Raw genomic sequence first — 15,695 nt, 5'->3', positions numbered from 1 at the left:
CTCCAGTGTGTATCTATTGACAGAGGAGCTGATGTGTTTCAGGGCTTCTGAATACTTTCAATACAATGATAATAATTAAGCTTTTAGAGTATAGTATAGTTTAAATCTTTGTCTTATTGTAAGATAATCATAGTGTTATAGATATTTTTGATTGGTTAATTGGTTGTTTTACTGAGGGATGTACTGATAAGCAAAATCTTGATATTAGCTAAAATAATATACAGCAATTTCAACAAGAGGCACTCATACTGCTGTTTCAGGGATGGTTAGCATCTCCTAGTCCTAATCAGAAACAAACTAAACAAGACAAATGGCATTTCTTCTATGTCAATTTGGGGCATCTCAGTCAACAGCTTGATCCAACCTTGTGGTGACCTTAACAAGAATCTGTCCACTGTGTCAAAAGTGATAGAAGTGGTCGGTACTTTTAAGACCACTGAAACTCTGAATGTAGCCCAACTCTCCATGGTGGATCTCATTCCTGGTAAATTTGCCAACTTTTGTGTTTTAACATATTTTTTCCCAGACAGATAAAGACAGTTTTATCACCACCAATTTCAGAGGTGCTTTGTGCTGAATGCTAACATCAGCATGCTAACATCCTCACAATAACAATGCTGACATGGTGTGATAAGCAGGTATAATGTTTGCCATGGTTACCATCTTAGTTTAGCCTGTTAGCATGCTAACATTTGGTAATTAGCACTACACAAAGTAAAACTGAGGCTGATGGGACTTTCATTAATTTAGCAAGAAATTTAGTCCCACACAAAAAGATGAAAAGTTGTACAAGATCACCAAAGTGATTCAAATTCACCTTAATGCGAACATAAATATTTTAACTAAATTTCATGGTAATCCATCCAACCGTTGTTGAGACATTGTACTCAAAACCACAAATGTGAGCCTCATGGTGGTGCTAGATGAAAAGACAGAGACTCTCTAAAGTCTTTAGAATACTTCCTCGGGGACCATGAATATCTGTAGCAACCAATCCATTTTGCAAATCTTGATATTTCACTAGATAAGTGAAAACTTTGACCTGCTGGTTGTGATAGAAGAAAAATCACCAAAGCCTAATATTAGGACTCATCCTCTGGGGGCCATATATGTCTATACAAAAATCCCATGGCGTTCACTGCAATAGTTGTTGAGATATTTCAGTCTGTATTAAGTGGTAGACCGACCAATCTGAGCAGCCACCAATTATTTAGTCCATTTTAACAAGGTAATTGTCAATAAATTTACAGTTTGGCATCCCTCCATGCAAGACCTTTCTGGCCTTGTTATACAAGTATTTCATCCACACTATATATGTGAAAAAAACAATACTACTCATCACTTCATGAATACTACCAGGTCAGAACTGTAGACTACACATCAGAAAGAACTGTTGTGATAAGTTTTAACTTTGTACTTGAATAACTTAATCAAAGACAGTGTTGGTGACACAAGATTAAAATTTACACTATTGTTAAATTCAATCTACACTACAGTTTAAACATACACATCAAAATCTTGTTAGGTTAAATACCCACCTCAGATCATTCAAAGATAATCCAAGTTAATTCTTTTAAACCCTGTACTAATTTAGATATCTAGTCTACATGTGCATGTGCAGCAATTATATAACAATAGATGTGATTCAATAAAAACATAATATGGAATTTGGGTGTTTTCCTCTTTTTCTTCTTTGCGTAACAATTTTTTGAGGTTGCCGTATATGACATGTAATTAGTCTCAACCTTTGCACATAAAAACCAGGTGCATGCATGTGATGTGAGTGCACACCTCCCTACACGATTGCCACTGCTCAACACCCACTCGCTTGTCAAGTTGACTTTTTAGACTTTGGAGGCAGGAATAGAATAGATAGACCGTCCCTATGATTGGTCACTTTGAATACTGACCATGACTTTTGATAGGCTGTTTGATTTGATCACTGGCACAATCGAACACAGGCAGCAGTTGTCTGAGAGAACAATGGGAAACATAAATAATGATATTTAGTGGCTGATTCTGTTTTTTCACCATTTACACTTTACACAAAAATTGTTAAACATTGTAGCAAAATCCTTAATGTTGTTTAAACCCACTTTCAGATTTGTGAAACTTTTTTTTTTTTAGCTTATGAAAACAGAAGAAAGGGCAATTTCACTGTTTCTTTTTTCTCCATCCAGACCACATTGGACCACGTCTCGATCAAAAACCACATAGACTTGTCAAATCTGGAATAGATTACCAAGGAGACTCTAGAGACCTTTTACCTTTTGAAATACCATCACACAGTATCTTTATAGAGTACATTTTCTAATTTGTCTAATGTGGTCTGGTTTTAATTGAATGCCATAGTCGTATTATTGATCTTACCAAGTGAGGGCATCACTTTACTGTGACGCTGTCCCCAGGCACACCTTAAATATACTTGTGTAACTGTTCCTTTTTGTATTGAGATTAAAATTAGGGTGCAGGATATCAGGGCTTTTGTATGGCAGTGTATTGCTGCCACCATGACGTAAAACATTTTTGCTCATTTTCTTGTTAAAATGTAAAAAGTTTTTTCATTTTAACAAGATCTTTTCACACTCCAACAAGTTATTTGTCATGGTATTACTAGATACCAAAATTATTCCATTTTGACAAGAACATTTTCTTGCTATAACAAAATGTTGCATCTTGTTATATCATGAAATCTTTTAAAAAGTAACCTCTCTCGTTATAACACAATAAGTTGGTTTAATGAAAAAAGATCTGGTCAGTGACTCTGATGGCTAGACTATCAAATAGGCCTAACTTGACCAATCAATAATATAAAATTATTGATGTAGACATGTGGAGAAAGTTTTTATGTGTTATTGCAAAGGCTTTATTTTGTATTCTTTTGTATGTCTGTAAATAAAACTAAATTAAACCACATAAGCTAGTCATTGTTAATTTTTCATCTCTTGATCTTTTTCTTGTTTTAACAACATAAAAGATTCTTCTTATCAACAGCAATTTATCATGTTATAACAACACAAATTCTTTTAATGTGATACAGACAAGGAATATAAGGGTTATGGGATATTTAAACCAAAATATACAATGATGGTCATGAGATGCTTCTAATTATTTGCAAGATGAGCATCAGGGCCACATTTATTTGCATTTTACCATAAACAGTCAAACTGCATCACAACATCCAAGAAAATAAAGTAGGGGAGAACAGGGGTAACATGAGCCACTTTTTACATTTGATGATTTTACTGCAAAATTAAAGTGTATTTGTTTCAAATAATAGTTACTATATATACACCTCAGGTTGTTGTGTACCCATGGAAATTAAAAGAAGTTATCTAATTATTGTGGTTTTAGGATGATGAGACCACATAAAAAAGTTAGTCCTATGGCACAACTTACCCCAAGGTAGGGGTAAAATGAGTATGAGGATGGGGTAAATAGTGCTAATATTAAATACTGATATAAAAATTACACAAAATCAAACAAATTTGAGATAATTTTGAACTTTAGTAATGCCATCAATTTAACAAAAGAAAAAACTCATACTTTTAAGTAAAATCATATGTTTGTGTCTTGTTGTTCAACATGTTACCTAAACATTTTCAGTAAAGATTAAACTGTGATCTTTGTTTGTTAGCTACAGAAAGAATGTGTGTGTAAATGTGCTTTTGTGTATACAGACAGGTGACAAATTAAAGGAAAAACTGGTACAGGTTTGAATGCTTGACCCCTACACTGAGGGGATCCGGTGGCTCTGTTATGCTGTGGGGGGCATTTTGCTGGCATGGTTTGGGTCCACTTGTCCCCTTAGAGAGAAGGGTCACTGCAAATCAATACAAAGTTGTTGTGAGTCATCACCTTTATCCTATGATGAAACATTTCCATCCTGATGGGAGTGGTCTCTTCCAGGATGACAATGCCCCAATGCACAGGGCATGAGTGGTCACTGAATGGTTTGATGAGTATGAAAATGATGTGAATCATATGCTATGACCTTCACAGTCACCAGATCTCAATCCAGCTGAACACCTATGGGAGATTTTGGACTGATGTGTTAGACAGCGCTCTCCACCACCATCATCAAAACAGCAAATGAGGGAATATCTTTTGGAAGAATGGTGCTCATCCCTCCAGTAGAGTTCAGAGACTTGTAGAATCAATGCCAAGGTGTATTGAAGCTGTTCTGGTGGCACATGGTGGACCAACACCTTACTAAGACACTTTATGTGTACAGCATGTTTGTGTGTGGCTTACACTTAACATTAGTCAACAATAAGGTATTTATTCATCAACACTGTAACACTTGTAACATGGATCAAACATAAACAGGGTCTCTAGACTCTAGAATATCAGAGAATAATTTTTGGGGGTATATTGAGCCATTGACTCAACTTGCTCTAATATCACTGGCACGTTTTACTCTACAACCTCCATTTTGACAAAACTGTTTCACACAGTGGCTCAGATCCACAGTTATGCTAAGTTTATGACCTTGTTTTGTAGCTTACACTGACTTAAATTAACATGCAATAATGTCCAAAATGTATCTATTTTAATTAAGATACAAGACTGATAACTTAAGTAACATGATGAATTCACTTGGCATGACAAATATCATTTTATTTGCTCTGTTTTGCTTACCACTCTCTCCATGTGCTTGAGTCCAAGATGGATTGAGTAATGTGAACTATACTTTCTTAATTTGCGGTCACATGATTACTTTTGCTTATGGTTACCTAGATAAAGGGGGTGGCTCATTTTACCCACTGGCTCTATTTACCCTGTTCTCCCCTAGTGGTCACAATACTGGCCACACTATTGATTGCCAAGTGATCTTTTGGAAGTAAAGTGTAAACACCAATGACTGCTTAGTACCAAAAAACTTACACACCTCATGTGGCTTCAATAAATCTTTTTACTTATACTTTTAATTAACCACAACAACAGTGTGTATCTCTCCTGCAGATGAGAGCCGATCCCTTCCTGCCAAGCAGAACGAGGAGTTCCGGCCTTTCACCAAGAGGTTGCCTTTATTCAAAACTCTGGTGAGCATCCAGCTCATGGCCCGGCCATCCATCCCTGTCATCCGCAGGGTGATTGCAAATGATCTCCTTTCAATGACCTGTGTGGCTAAAGGTTAAGCCATGCAGAGCTCATTTGTAAGAGGATGTAGCATTTTAGCATAAACCAGAGACACCCGGTTGAATGAATGAATTTATTTGTGTGTATTTGTTTGTGACCCCATGCAATCTTACAACCTCATCTTACTTCAAACTTTCATTCAATATAAAACTTTTCATTAGACTTTTGAAACTTGTTATTGGTTAAAAGCTTTAAGCAGTTTTGGCAATGAAAGAAATGATTTATCAAAAACATGCTGCTTATTGTTTGCATAATAACCATCAAGACGAGAGTGTTCTACCAGTTTGCCTGACTTTCACATGTTTATGCATAATTCTGTGTCCTCTTCTCCCAAAGCTTTGTTTTCAGATGCCCCCTGGATGAAGTGTCCAGCCACCGGCCCACCAAGTGCACCACCACATCCTCTGTGCACTGGAAACGGCAATGAGGACAACCTTGAAATAAATTTTTGTTTTCTTAAGAAAATGATCTTATGTTGTTTTTGAGATAATTAAAAGAATCTTTTGGCCTCTCCTGGTGTATGAAGAGCCTGTCTCAACAGTAGAGGCTTTAGAAAGAAAGGTGAGAAAGGTGAGAAAGACTTGGGCTCTATGGCAACAGCAACAAACTCAAGCTTCCATTCAAATCCTTGGAAGAGGAATTCAAGGTATTGAGGAGCAGAGACGTATTGGAATAGCAAGAGTCGAAGGACCAAAAGGCGGTCAAAGCAGGAATTAAGGTGGGAACGGGCAGGAAATGGCGAGCAGCAGAAGAGGTCCAGCAGCCTGAGGCACGATTCCGCCACAGCAGACTGGTAGGTGTAGTCACGCATGGTAGAGCCGCACTGGGATCATTCCCTGCTCCTCACATGAACACCAGCAGTCAGGAAAACCGGCACCTGGTGCAGTAAGGAGTGAGGGCAGCCATGGAGGATGTAAGAAATGCAGAACAGTTGGTATGAAGAAGCAAGGAGCATGGACAAAATGGGGCGCTGCTCTTGAAAGGAAAGTGACCTGGGCAGACCTGTGGAAGTCTGAGCTCCACAGAGTAAAGTTCCTCGTCCAGGCAGTGTATGACGTACTACCCAGCCCAGGTAACCTCCACACATGGGGAAAAACAGACCAACGTGTCCACTTTGCTCAGAATGTGGAACACTCAAGCACATACTGAGTGGCTGCCCAAAAGCCTTAGCAGATGGGAGATATCACTGGCACCATGATCAAGTTCTGAAGGTCATTGCTCAAACCATCAACAAAGGACTGGAAACAAACAGGCACACCTGCTCTTCCAAGCTCATCAACTTTGTCAGAGCTGGGGAACAAACAACACTTGCTACTAGAAAATCTGCAGGAATCCTGGCCTCAGCAAAGACTGGAAGATGTTTGTGGACCTTCGGGTGCAGATAAACTTCCCCCAGCACACTACAACCACCACCCTACATCCTGATGTGGTTCTATGGTTAGACTCCACCAAGCATGTCATCCTATTGGAGCTGACGGTATCATGGGAAGAAAACCTGGATGAAGGCTTTGAGAGAAAACTGGCCAAGTATGAAGTCCTTGTCACCCAGTGCAAAGAATCAGGATGGAAGGGGAAGTGTCTGTCAAAAAAAAAATTGAGCAAATAACACCAATTCTGTCCTCACTTCACTGTATCCCCATTTCACTCAGGTCAGACTACATGCTGCTCCTTATTACCTACAAAGCTCTTCATGGGCTAGCACCCCACTTACACTCACAGTACACATTCAGCTCCACTTTAGTGGAATAGTTTACCACACTAGAGAGGCAAACACCACTGAGACATGACTAATTTATTTTCATTCCAATCAATTTTCCATCAAATTTTATTTTAATCGTATTAATTTTGTTGTCCCGTGATTTCATGTGTCGCAGTCTATTTATCTGTAATGTGTACTTCTTTCTTGTAAAGTGTACTGGGACCTCTGTGAATTTATACTTTAAATAAACTTACTTACTTACTACTTACTTATGATGAGCCATTCAAAAGGGCAAAAAAAACAAACAAACAAAAAAAACCAAAACAAAGTAGGAACAAACCAAAAAAGACTGATCTGGGCCCAAGGTACCAATACACCTTTATTTCCTCCTCGAATATATTTCAGTGCAGTTAATGATTGACTTAACAATTTTAATACCCAACACACCCCTCAAATTTTAGAGAAATACAAGAAAAAGACAAAGAGTGATATAACTGGAAAAATGAAATGAATTAATGTGCACCATCAAAACAGGCCACATTCACAAGTACTAGCGATTACTATGCTGTCATTGCCTTTAACCTTCCATTTCAAGCATAACTTCCTCCTAAAATCTCTCTAAAACCATTTGTGGGCATTATTAGCCTTACTTGTTTAAGCCAGGGCTGCTGTAGACACAGATAAAGTGTCTCCCATGAATGTCAAACATAAATATTTCTCATTTTAATTTCTGTCACACATTCTGAATTTAAAGCATGAGTGCATTTGACATTTCACCTTAAAGACGGGATGTATTGTTATGTTTAATTTCTAACATTACCATGATAGAGACATTCAACTTACCTTACTTGCATATATTGTTTACACTTGTGTATGTATATACATCACAGGCTGTCTGTGCAGCAGCAGATTAGATGCTTTTGCATACTGATTTGTGAATTCTCCTCCAACCATTTATAGGTAAATATTTATGACACCTCATGCAAACCCAAGTGCATGGAAATGATCACTGAGGCTTCACCATCACCAGTGTCTCATGACATCCTATTAAAAATCACATCAGAAAGGGAAATGGTAACTACAACAATGAAACATTTTCTAGCTTCTCTGTGTCTACTGGAATCTCTTCTTCATGCCTTGACTCAATGCACTGTCCCAGCCTCAGAGTTCCAGCTGGAAGGAGATTATTTGATAGGTGGACTTTTTGATGTTCATCATGTCAATGGCTTTATTTATCGTTACAGACCAGAAGCCATCGACTGCTCCAGGTGAGTCTAATAATAAATCTTGCTAACTGCTACATTACCGAAGTTGTTGAAGGACATCAGATTCACATTTTGGACCTCACTCCTTGTCCCAAGAAATCCCCTTTTAAATATCTGTATCTGTGAATGGGTCTGAAAACTGATAGTGTTAACTGAGCCTTCATAAACTACTAGTTAAAGCACTGTGGTAGAACTGGTAAAACAATTAACCAAATTCTTACACTGTCGCTGTCCTTTCTCTGTCAACAGTAAACCCTTCATTCTGTCAAGTTACTGGAGGTTTCAGTCGATGAGATTTACTGTGGAGGAAATCAATAACTCTACCAGCCTCCTGCCAAATGTGTCTCTCGGCTATAAGATATTTGACCACTGCTCAGATACACAGAATTTCCCAGATATTTTTAACCTCATTTCAGTCAATGGCTTGATCAAATCTCGGGGTGACACACACAAGAATGTGTCTACAGTGTCCAAAGTGATAGCAGTGGTTGGTCCTTATACCAGCACTCAATCCCTGACTGTAGCTCCACTCTTCATGGTGGATCTCATTCCTATGGTAAAAAAAAAAATTATATTATTTTGTTTTCATTAAAATGGCATTGATGTTTGAGAATTTATTGTCACTGAAAATTATGACATTTTCTCTCTTACTCTTTTAACAGGTCAGTTATGGAACTGGTAGCTCTGTTTTTTCAAGAAAAAAAAAATTTCCCTCGTTCCTACGAACAGTGCATCCCAATAAAGACACCATAGCAGTAATTGTTAAAATTGTGCAACACTTCAAGTGGCGCTGGGTTGCTTTCCTTAACAGTGATAATATTTATGGCAATGATGGCCTGGAATTGTTCATGAAGATGATAAAGGATACTGAGATCTGCCTGGCATACACCAAAGGCCTCAACAGTTATACAAATTACTCCCTAATTTTCAGACAGATAAAGGCACAGGAGGTACATGTCATAATTGTTTTTGCTCCAGAATGGACTGCTGAAGCTCTCATTGAGTCAGCAATAAAACTGAATGTCAAAGACAAGGTGTGGATAGCAGGAGATACATGGTCCTTAAACAAGAGGCTCCTAAAGAAGAAAGGAATCAAAAACATTGGAACTATACTCGGGGTGTCTCAGCCAGTAGTGACAATACCAGGTTTCAGGGATTTTGTCTTTTCCTCTAAAAGCCAGACTCAATGTGAAAATGCAGAACAACAGATGTTTTGTAATCAGATTTGTAACTGCAGTGACCTGAGTCCAGAAAAGGTCATTGTTGAAGACCCATCTTTCTCTCTTCCTGTTTATTATGCTGTATATGCCATCGCTCATGCCTTACACAATGTCTTGCAATGTGGAGCTGGAAGATGCAATGACAATATTACAGTCTACCCATACATGGTAAGTAGATTATACAAATGAACCATCTGACTCTTGGCCATTTCTGTTTCTCACAAGTTTAGCTTATAGACATTTGAAAGTAACCAATCATGAGTAAAAACACTGATCTGTTTTGTTGTCATATAACACAGATGTAAAAAAAAAAGCCTGTAAGTAAAGTCTGAAAGAGATCATGTCATGTCAGGTGTTGTCAATTTAATTTGCTGGGCGTTACCAGTACAGAGAGCAAAAGTTTTGTCTGATTTCTGCCCTCAGTATTCAGTTTACAATCTAATAAACCACTTTCTTATACAGTCTTGTGCACCCAAAAAAGTAACGATCATCTGAAATTTGTCTTCCCACATCAGGTTCTAGCAGAGCTGAAGAAGTCAAACTTTACTCTTTTAAACAAGAGTATTCAGTTTGATGAGAACGGTGACCCCACATTCGGATTCTATTCTATAATTTACTGGAACAACAGTGGTGATGCAGAGCAGATCGGCTTTTATAAATTACCCCCAACATTTGATTTCTACATCAACAACACCAAAATTCAGTGGTTCACAAAGGGAGAAGTAAGTTGTTGTCAAAGAATTTATATGTTGATTTAAATATGCTTTGTCTTGATTTTTTCTGCTTCTGCAGAGATGTGCATGTGGATGACAAAGTTGATTTGATTAGTAATAGCTGTGACTGGGGCAAACCACAATTTGAGGAACATCAGTTTTTATTATGTAATTTTGCAGAGATATTGTAATATTCAGTGTCGGTTACCTTTTACAAAATCTGATTTGACATTTGATTTGCTGCTAAATAATTGTTTTGTACAGGTGCCATCTTCACTATGTTCCCCAGAATGTCCTGTAGGATATGCAAAAAGGCAAGATGGAATCCACAAATGCTGCTTCACTTGTCAAATCTGTCCGAAGGGAACTTATATCAATAACACAGGTAAATTATAACACATGGGAGGTTGTTACAATTACCTCTAGTGTATAAAACTATAAATAACTAAAGCAAGTTTGACATAAAAGCTTGTTTTAGAAGAACATACAGTATCACAGATTAAAATTCTAAACTTATTTCCTCAGCTGTCTGATCTCTCTTTACTCAAGGATTTTTCAGAAGTTTGTCTTTTATCTATTGACAATCTGTCTTTCTTATTGTAAAACAGAGGATCCCTACAAGTGCATCAACTGTAAGGAGACAGAGTGGTCCAAAGTAGGAAGTACATCATGCAGTCTGCGGTTGTTGGAGTACATCCCATTCACAGACAGTGGGGCTATACTGACCATGATTGGGGCCTGCACCTTGGTGGGCCTCGCACTAGCCACGTCTGTTCTCTTTGCCATCAACTACAACACACCTGTTGTCAGATCTGCTGGGGGACCAATGTGCTTCTTGATTTTAGGTTCCCTCAGTCTGTGTAGTTTTAGTGTATTCTTTTACTTTGGTAAGCCAACCATTCCCTTTTGTATCTTAAGGTTCCTACCATTTTCATTGTTCTACGCTGTCTGTCTTGCATGTTTTGTAGTGCGCTCTTTTCAAATTGTTTGCATTTTCAAAATAGCTGCCAGGTTCCCCAATCTCTACAGCTGGTGGATGAAATATCATGGACAATGGCTGGTCATCACAATGGCATTTGTTACTCAGGCACTCATACTTCTTGTTGGCCATTCTTATGGACACCCCAAGCCAAGCAATGAAATGAATTGGTATCCAGACAAAATCATACTTGGCTGTGACATCAATCTCAAAGTATTCTCTGGTCCTGTGATTTTACTTGTATTTCTGTCCTCCCTTTGCTTTATTTTCTCCTACATGGGAAAAGACCTCCCAAAAAATTACAATGAGGCCAAAGCGATAACCTTCTGCCTGCTCCTGCTGATCCTCACCTGGATCATCTTTGCCACTGAATCAATACTTTACCGTGGAAAGTACATCCAAACTCTTAATGCTCTGGCAGTACTTTCCAGTCTCTACTCCTTTCTGTTGTGGTATTTCCTCCCAAAATGTTACATCATCATTTTTCAACCCCACAGAAACACACAGCAGTACTTTCAAGGTCTTATTCAAAGTTATACCAAAACAATTAGCCAGTAGCAGCCTCATTCCTGGTAAATTTGCTAACTATTGTGTTTGAACATATTTTTTCCCAGACAAAGACAGTTTTATCACCACCAGTTACAGTGGTGCTTTGTGTGAAATGCTAACATTAGCATGCTAACATCCTCACAATGACAATGCTGACATGGTGATGTTAGGCAGGTATAATGTTTGACATGGTTACCATCTTAGTTTAACCTGTTATCATGCTAACATTTGGTAATTAGCACCATACACAAAGTAAAACTGAAGCTAATGGGAATGTGTGGGAATGATGGGAATCATACACCAAAAGAGAATTTAGACAGGATCACCAAAGTGATTAAAATTCACCTTGATGTGACCATAAATGTCTAAACTAAATTTCATGGTAATCCATAGAATAGTTGTTGAGACATTGTACTCAAAACAACAAATGTGAATCTCATGGTGGCATTAGATGAAAAGACACTCCACTCTGAAGTAGAATACTTCCTCAGGTAACCATGAATATCTGTAGAAACTTTGTGCCACTACATTTTGCAGATGTTTAGATATTTAACTAGACAAATGAAAACTTTGACCTGTTGGTTTCATTAGAAGAAAAATCGCTAAAGTTTAATATTAGGATTCATCCTCTGTGCACCATGAATATTTGTACCAAATTTAATGGAAACCCATCCAATTGTTGTCCAATCATTTCACTAAAAGCCAAAAATGTCAATCTGCTGGTGACGCTAGAGGAAAATCACCAAAGTGAATCATCAAGTCAGTAGGATTCATCCTCTGGGGGCCATGAATGTCCATAAAAAAAAGTCCCATGGCGATCTCTCCAATAGTTGTTGAGATATTTCAGTCTGTACCAAAGTGGTGGACCGACCAATCTGAGCAGCCACCAATTATTTAGTTCATTTTAACAAGGTAATTGTCAATAAATTTACAGTTTGGCATCCCTCTATGCAAGACCTTTCTGGCCTTGTTATACAAGTATTTCATCCACACTATATATGTGAAAAAACAATACTACTCATCACTTCATGAATACTACCAGGTCAGAACTGTAGACTACACATCAGAAAGAACTGTTGTGATAAGTTTTACCTTTGTACTTGAATAACTTAATCAAAGACAGTGTTGGTGACACAAAGATTAAAATTTACACTATCGTTAAATTCAATCTACACTACAGTTTAAACATACACATCAAAATCTTATTAGGTTAAATACCTGCCTCAGATCATTCAAAGATAATCCAAGTTAATTCTTTTAAACCCTGTACTAATTTAGATATCTAGTCTACATGTGCATGTGCAGCAATTATATAACAATAGATGTGATTCAATAAAAACATAATATGGAATTTGGGTGTTTTCCTCTTTTTCTTCTTTGTGTAACAATTTTTTGAGGTTGCCGTATATGACATGTAATTAGTCTCACAACCTTTGCACATAAAAACCAGGTGCATGCATGTGATGTGAGTGCACACCTCCCTACACGATTGCCACTGCTCAACACCCACTCGCTTGTCAAGTTGACTTTTTAGACTTTGGAGGCGGGAATAGAATAGATAGACCGTCCCTATGATTGGTCACTTTGAATACTGACCATGACTTTTGATAGGCTGTTTGATTTGATCACTGGCACAATCGAACACAGGCAGCAGTTGTCTGAGAGAACGATGGGAAACATTAATAATGATATTTAGTGGCTGATTCTCTGTTTTTTCACCATTTACACTTTACACAAAAATTGTTAGACATTGTAGCAAAATCCTTAACATTGTTTAAACCCACTTTCAGATTTGTGAAGCTTTTTTTTTTAGCTTATGAAAACAGAAGAAAGGGCAATTTCACAGTTTCTTTTTTCTCCATCCAGACCACATTGGACCACGTCTCGATCAAAAACCACATAGATTTGTCAAATCTGGAATAGATTACCAAGGAGACTCTAGAGACTCATTAAAACACAGTTTAAGATTTGTGAAACCTTAATTCTATTTGTGATAAAACAAAATTTCACTGATCTTCTGGCTAGAAATTCACAGCACGATTCCACGTCTCTCCATTTCATTGGTTATGGCCATGTAGAGCTCCTCTTTTTCACTTAACAATAAAAGTAGAAAAGTTATTTTTACCTTTTGAAATACCATCACACAGTATCTTTATAGAGAACATTTTCTAATTTGTCTAATGTGGTCTGGTTTTAATTGAATGCCATAGTCGTATTATTGATCTTACCAAGTGAAGGCATCACTTTACTGTGACGCTGTCCCCAGGCACACCTTAAATATACTTGTGTAACTGTTCCTCTTTGTATTGAGATTAAAATTAGGGTGCAGGATATCAGGGCTTTGGTATGGCAGTGTATTGCTGCCACCATGACGTAAAACATTTTTGCTCAGTTTCTTGTTAAAATGTAAAAAGTTTTTTCATTTTAACAAGATCTTTTCACACTCCAACAAGTTATTTGTCATGGTATTACTAGATACCAAAATTATTCCATTTTGACAAGAACATTTTCTTGCTATAACAAAATGTTACTTGTTATATCATGAAATCTTTTAAAAAGTAACCTCTCTCGTTATAACACAATAAGTTGGTTTAATGAAAAAAGATCTGGTCAGTGACTCTGATGGCTAGACTATCAAATAGGCCTAACCTGACCAATCAATAATATAAAATTATTGATGTAGACATGTGGGGAAAGTTTTTATGTGTTATTGCAAAGGCTTTATTTTGTATTGTTTTGTATGTCTGTAAATCAAACTGAATAAAACCACATAAGCTAGTCATTGTTAATTTTTCATCTCTTGATCTTTTTCTTGTTTTAACAACATAAAAGATTCTTCTTATCAACAGCAATTTATCATGTTATAACAACACAAATTCTTTTAATGTGATAAAGGAATATAAGGGTTATGGGATATTTAAACCAAAATATACAATGATGGTCATGAGATGCTTCTAATTATTTGCAAGATGAGCATCAGGGCCACATTTATTTGCATCTTACCATAAACAGTCAAACTGCATCATAACATCCAAAAAAATAAAGTACTGGTCACAGTATCGGCCACACTATTGATTTTTTGGAAGTAAAGTGTAAACATCAATGACTGCTTAGTACCAAAAAACTTACACACCTCATGTGGCTTCAATAAATCTTTTTACTTATACTTTTAATTAACCACAACAACAGTGTGTATCTCTCCTGCAGATGAGAGCCGATCCCTTCCTGCCAAGCAGAACGAGGAGTTCCGCCCTTTCACCAAGAGGTTGCCTTTATTCAAAACTCTGGTGAGCATCCAGCTCATGGCCCGGCCATCCATCCCTGTCATCCGCAGGGTGATTGCAAATGATCTCCTTTCAATGACCTGTGTGGCTAAAGGTTAAGCCATGAAGAGCTCATTTGTAAGAGGATGTAGCATTTTAGCATAAACCAGAGACACCTGGTTGAATCTTACATCTCACCTCTCAACCTCATCTTACTTCAAACTTTCATTCAATATAAAAACTTTTCATTGGACTTTTGAAACTTGTTATTGGTTAAAAGCTTTAAGCAGTTTTGGCAATGAAAGAAATGATTTATCAAAAACATGCTGTTTATTGTTTGCATAATAACCATCAAGACGAGAGTGTTCTACCAGTTTGCCTGACTTTCACATGTTTATGCATAATTCTGTGTCCTCTTCTCCCAAAGCTTTGTTTTCAGATGCCCCCTGGATGAAGTGTCCAGCCACCGGCCCACCAAGTGCACCACCACATCCTCTGTGCACTGGAAACGGTAATGAGGACAACCTTGAAATAAATTTTTGTTTTCTTAAGAAAATGATCTTATGTTGTTTTTGAGATAATTAAAAGAATCTTTTGGCCTCCTCTGGTGTATGAAGAGCCCGTCTCAACAGTAGAGGCTTTAGAAAGAAAGGTGAGAAAGGTGAGAAAGACTTGGGCTCTATGGCAACAGCAACAAACTCAAGCTTCCATTCAAATCCTTGGAAGAGGAATTCAAGGTATTGAGGAGCAGAGACGTATTGGAATAGCAAGAGTCGAAGGACCAAAAGGCGGTCAAAGCAGGAATTAAGGTGGGAACGGGCAGGAAATGGCGAGCAGCAGAAGAGGTCCAGCAGGCTGAGACACG

The 15,695-nt window shown here is 37.6% G+C and overlaps 1 protein-coding gene across 1 annotated transcript; it reads left to right on the top strand.

Annotated features, from left to right (window-relative positions):
- Nucleotides 1-7,836: 7,836 nt before the first annotated feature.
- On the top strand, nt 7,837-11,576 carry LOC121895376 (taste receptor type 1 member 1-like). Its single transcript, XM_042408457.1, has 6 exons — nt 7,837-8,109; nt 8,356-8,662; nt 8,769-9,494; nt 9,842-10,048; nt 10,304-10,424; nt 10,648-11,576. The coding sequence occupies exons 1-6, from the start codon at nt 7,838-7,840 to the stop codon at nt 11,574-11,576; spliced, it is 2,562 nt and encodes an 853-aa protein (XP_042264391.1). The 5' UTR covers nt 7,837.
- Nucleotides 11,577-15,695: the final 4,119 nt, after the last annotated feature.

This window comes from Thunnus maccoyii, chromosome 4 (assembly GCF_910596095.1).
Source record: "Thunnus maccoyii chromosome 4, fThuMac1.1, whole genome shotgun sequence".
Lineage (NCBI taxonomy): Eukaryota > Metazoa > Chordata > Actinopteri > Scombriformes > Scombridae > Thunnus > Thunnus maccoyii.
The sequence above is the reverse complement of the archived record's forward strand: the minus strand, read 5'-3'. Positions and strand labels throughout refer to the sequence as shown.

Coding starts and splice junctions, on each gene's coding strand:
- LOC121895376 (XM_042408457.1), top strand. CDS start 7,838: ATGGAAATGATCACTGAGGCTTCACCATCACCAGTGTCTCATGACATC. Junction 9,495..9,841: donor TTACAGTCTACCCATACATG/GTAAGTAGATTA, acceptor TTCCCACATCAG/GTTCTAGCAGAGCTGAAGAA. Junction 10,425..10,647: donor AACTTATATCAATAACACAG/GTAAATTATAAC, acceptor ATTGTAAAACAG/AGGATCCCTACAAGTGCATC.